We start from the raw sequence: 3,693 nt of genomic DNA on the forward strand, positions 1-3,693 counted from the left end.
CAAAACTATTATAAAATTACATTATTTATAGATTCAAACTTCAAATTTACAATAACTTAAATTAAACCATACCAACAAAAGACATTAACAAAAATAGTAAACAGGTTCTTGATATTAAAACATCAGGAAAATCTTCAAAAGTTATACCAACACAAACTTCAAATTCTTAAACACCTGAAAATGTTTAAAAGCAAAACAAAAATTCATTAAAATTAATTTAACATAACAACATGTTTAATAATTAATAACATCTAAGCGTTACAAAGTTGTTATGTACAAAATACAAAGCTTAAATTCATAAATATTATTGTTAGTAAGTCTAAAAAAATGTTGTCAATATAATTGTTTTATTAAATCTATGAACAATATGTAATGTAAAGTATTAATATATTACCTTCTATTTCCTCATTGGATAACAAACTTTCGGAATAACAATCATAATAACTTTGATAGTGTAAACCAGTTTGAACATCTACTACTTGTATTAAATATAACAACAATACGAAAAGAGTTATATTTTACCTTAATGTTCGTCATCAGACTCAAAAATGTCGGGAAAATCTTCATAATCACTCTCATAGTTAGAACATTCTTCTAACCATTTCACCTTCGAACTAACCTCAGCTTCCAACTCAAGATGCGCAAGTTCTTTTCTTGCATTTGCTAACTTTAACACATCAAGCTCTCTCAACATCACCAAATCATCACACGACAAAAGTTGTTTCGGCTTAAAATTCTTAAACTCCCCATTCTCAAACCAGATAACAACCTTGTTTTGATAAGGGTAAAAGAACCACTCCCTTACATGTTCATAAGGTAAACCCTCTTGATAAAGATCATGAAAGAAATGATGTAAAACATTTATCAAATTTGTTTCTTGTTGACATGGCAAATTCTTCCTAAGACCAATCTGATGTATTTGATGTTTTAAATTGATTATCGAACAATATGACTGATACAATATTATCTTTTTCTAACGTTGCTAAATCGCTAAATACAAATTGATACTTACGGAATAGTTTACAAAACCTCCAGTTCATAATCGTAGCCATTATCGGAGTTTAGTTATCTTGAGAAACTTAGTAATGTTAAAGAAGAAGAAGATGAAGAGGATTAAAATGGAAAATTAAAAAATCGATATAAGAAGTGACGGTTTTATTGTTCCAAGAAAATGAATCATGAAATCTATCTAGTTATTATAATGTATAGTTACCCTATAGTTAATAATATTTAATTAGACAGTATGATAGATATCTTAAATAACTAATATTAAAAAGTAAATATTCAAAAGGTATGTTATAAAACGAATTTTAATCAAACGGGTTTATATCCAGAAAATTGGTGTATAATATTAAAAATAACAAATTATTTATAATTAAATAAAAAAATTAAATATATGATACCAAAAAAATATTAAAAAATAAAAGTTAAGTACAAATGTTGTAAAGTATAGAACAAAATAAATTACATTATAACCATTACATTTATTATGATATTCCAAATTGAATTACATAGGAAATTTAAACCATTAACGTTCTATGTTTCCAAAAATCTCCTTGTAAACAACATTTGTTGTTTTATTTATAAGCTTTGATTCTTTGTCGAGTATCACTAACTTAATACCATCTCTAGTCTTCACTCGTGACAAAGCAACATAAAGCTGACCGTGAGAAAATACTGGATCTTTAAGATACAATCCAACTCTTGACAATGATTGACCTTGACTCTTGTTGATTGTCATGGCAAAACATAAAGATATAGGAAACTGTCTTCTTTTTAATCTGAACGGAAGTTTCTTATCAGTTGGTGTAAGACTTACTCGACTAATTAGAGTGCGATATCCGATATTCGTACCAGAGACAACTTTTGCTTCAATTACACGCCTATCGAGACTAACAACTTGAAGGCGCGTACCATTGCACAAACCCTTTTTGTGATTAATATTCCTTAATAGCATGATCGGAACACCAACTTTGAGGGCCAATCTATGATTAGGCATTCCTGACATCTTTAAACCATTTAACAAATCAGGAGAGTACAACTGTAGATCAAAATCCTCAGAAAGGTCTTCATATTCAGCTAAACTGTCGGAACTTAGATACTCTACTTCTTCACCAGGAAAGAGGTCTAACATACGTTCATTAATTTCTTGAACGACCTCATTCAAAGGTGGCAAGAGTGCACGATCCTGAAAGTAAGTAAGTTCGTTGAATCTATATAATATATTAGGATAGACAAACCTTATTAAATCACTCATCAGATCAACTGAGTTCAATATCAAAAGATCTTCGGGAATATCAATAACCGCCTCTCCCGCATTTGGACCGCCAACGTTTCCTTGGCCTATGTCTAATAGCCAATCAGCAAACTCTGTAATATTTTGAATGTCTGAAGATTGACATCCAACTGTAAGCCTCATGTTCTTAGTTAGTTTAAGAACTTTACATTTTGACCAGATATAAGAAGAATTGATGCAAGCATTGACACATTCACTTCTTGTACCGTTGGTTACAACAGGCAAAATTTGGCGAAAATCACCGCCAAAAACAACAACCTTACCTCCAAATACCGCTTCTGAAGTATTAGCAGAATCACCATTCATAACATCGTTTAAAGTCCTGTCCAAGGCTTCAAATGCATGCTTATGAATCATCGGTGCCTCATCCCAAATTATTAGGCTTGTCTTTTTCAATAATTCATATACGTCGGTATTTCCTTTAACCTAATTTGTGAAATATTAAAAAAACATACACAAATTAATATATTTAAATGTAATTTGATATTAAAATAACAGATAAAGACATATATACTACAAAAATTATTACTATAAAATTAACATAAAGTGAGTGGTAATATTACCGGACAAATTGAATCTTCGGTCAAATTAATAGGTATTAAAAATCTCGAATGTGCGGTTCTTCCACCCTCCAAAAGCAAAGAAGCTATACCGCTTGAGGCAACATTCAACACAACTTTTCCCTGTGACCTTATCGATGCAGATAAAGTTTTCCATAAATAAGTTTTTCCAGTTCCGCCGTAACCATAAACAAAATAAACGCCACCTTTTTTATCAATCAAAGAACTCAGTATTTCATTATAAACACCTCGTTGTTCATCTGTTAACGAATCAAAGAGATTATTAAATTCGTTATTCATGGTCTCGGTATCATATGAGAGCTCTTCCACCATTAACGGATTAGTTGCTCTTGAAATTGTCTCCATATCTGGAAATGGCATTTGTTTATATCTTCTAAGACTGGAGTTGTTTGAAATTAGAAAATTTTCAATTTCCAAGAGTGCTAGGTTTTTTAACTGTTCTTCATTAAGACTCAAACCTGAAAAAAAAATAATAAAGTAATATAATAAAATATTTATATTATTATAATGGATATTAGATATTTGCAATAACTGAAATAATTATAAAAATGAGTAAATCGTACCGGGGTTATTTTGATCTTTTTGTTGTTTGTATTGAATACCATCAACTAACAGTTGCCAAGTGCTTTCCCAAACAAAATGAGGTCTAGATAAACTATAAGTAATCAACGTTGTAGCAAATAACTTTCTTAAGTAATATCCAGTAGAGGTATGACTTGCTTCTTCAATGGCTTCTATGTATTCCTTATCATCATCCAAAAGGCCTCTTTTGTAACATGCATCTCGAAAAGTTTCACACACAACTCCATCAACAGT

At 30.2% G+C, this 3,693-nt stretch overlaps 1 protein-coding gene across 1 annotated transcript; it reads right to left on the bottom strand.

Moving 5' to 3' along the window:
• Window positions 1-523: 523 nt before the first annotated feature.
• Window positions 524-3,237, bottom strand: LOC143570561 (uncharacterized). The gene is made up of 3 exons (XM_077056186.1): window positions 2,860-3,237; window positions 1,624-2,722; window positions 524-825 (listed from the first exon to the last, which is right to left on the bottom strand). The coding sequence occupies exons 1-3, from the start codon at window positions 3,235-3,237 to the stop codon at window positions 524-526; spliced, it is 1,779 nt and encodes a 592-aa protein (XP_076912301.1).
• Between the last annotated feature and the right edge of the window lie 456 nt (window positions 3,238-3,693).

Source organism: Bidens hawaiensis, unplaced genomic scaffold (assembly GCF_021521415.1).
Source record: "Bidens hawaiensis isolate Kalapana, Puna unplaced genomic scaffold, B.hawaiensis_p1.1 tig00025007_1, whole genome shotgun sequence".
Taxonomy (NCBI): domain Eukaryota; kingdom Viridiplantae; phylum Streptophyta; class Magnoliopsida; order Asterales; family Asteraceae; genus Bidens; species Bidens hawaiensis.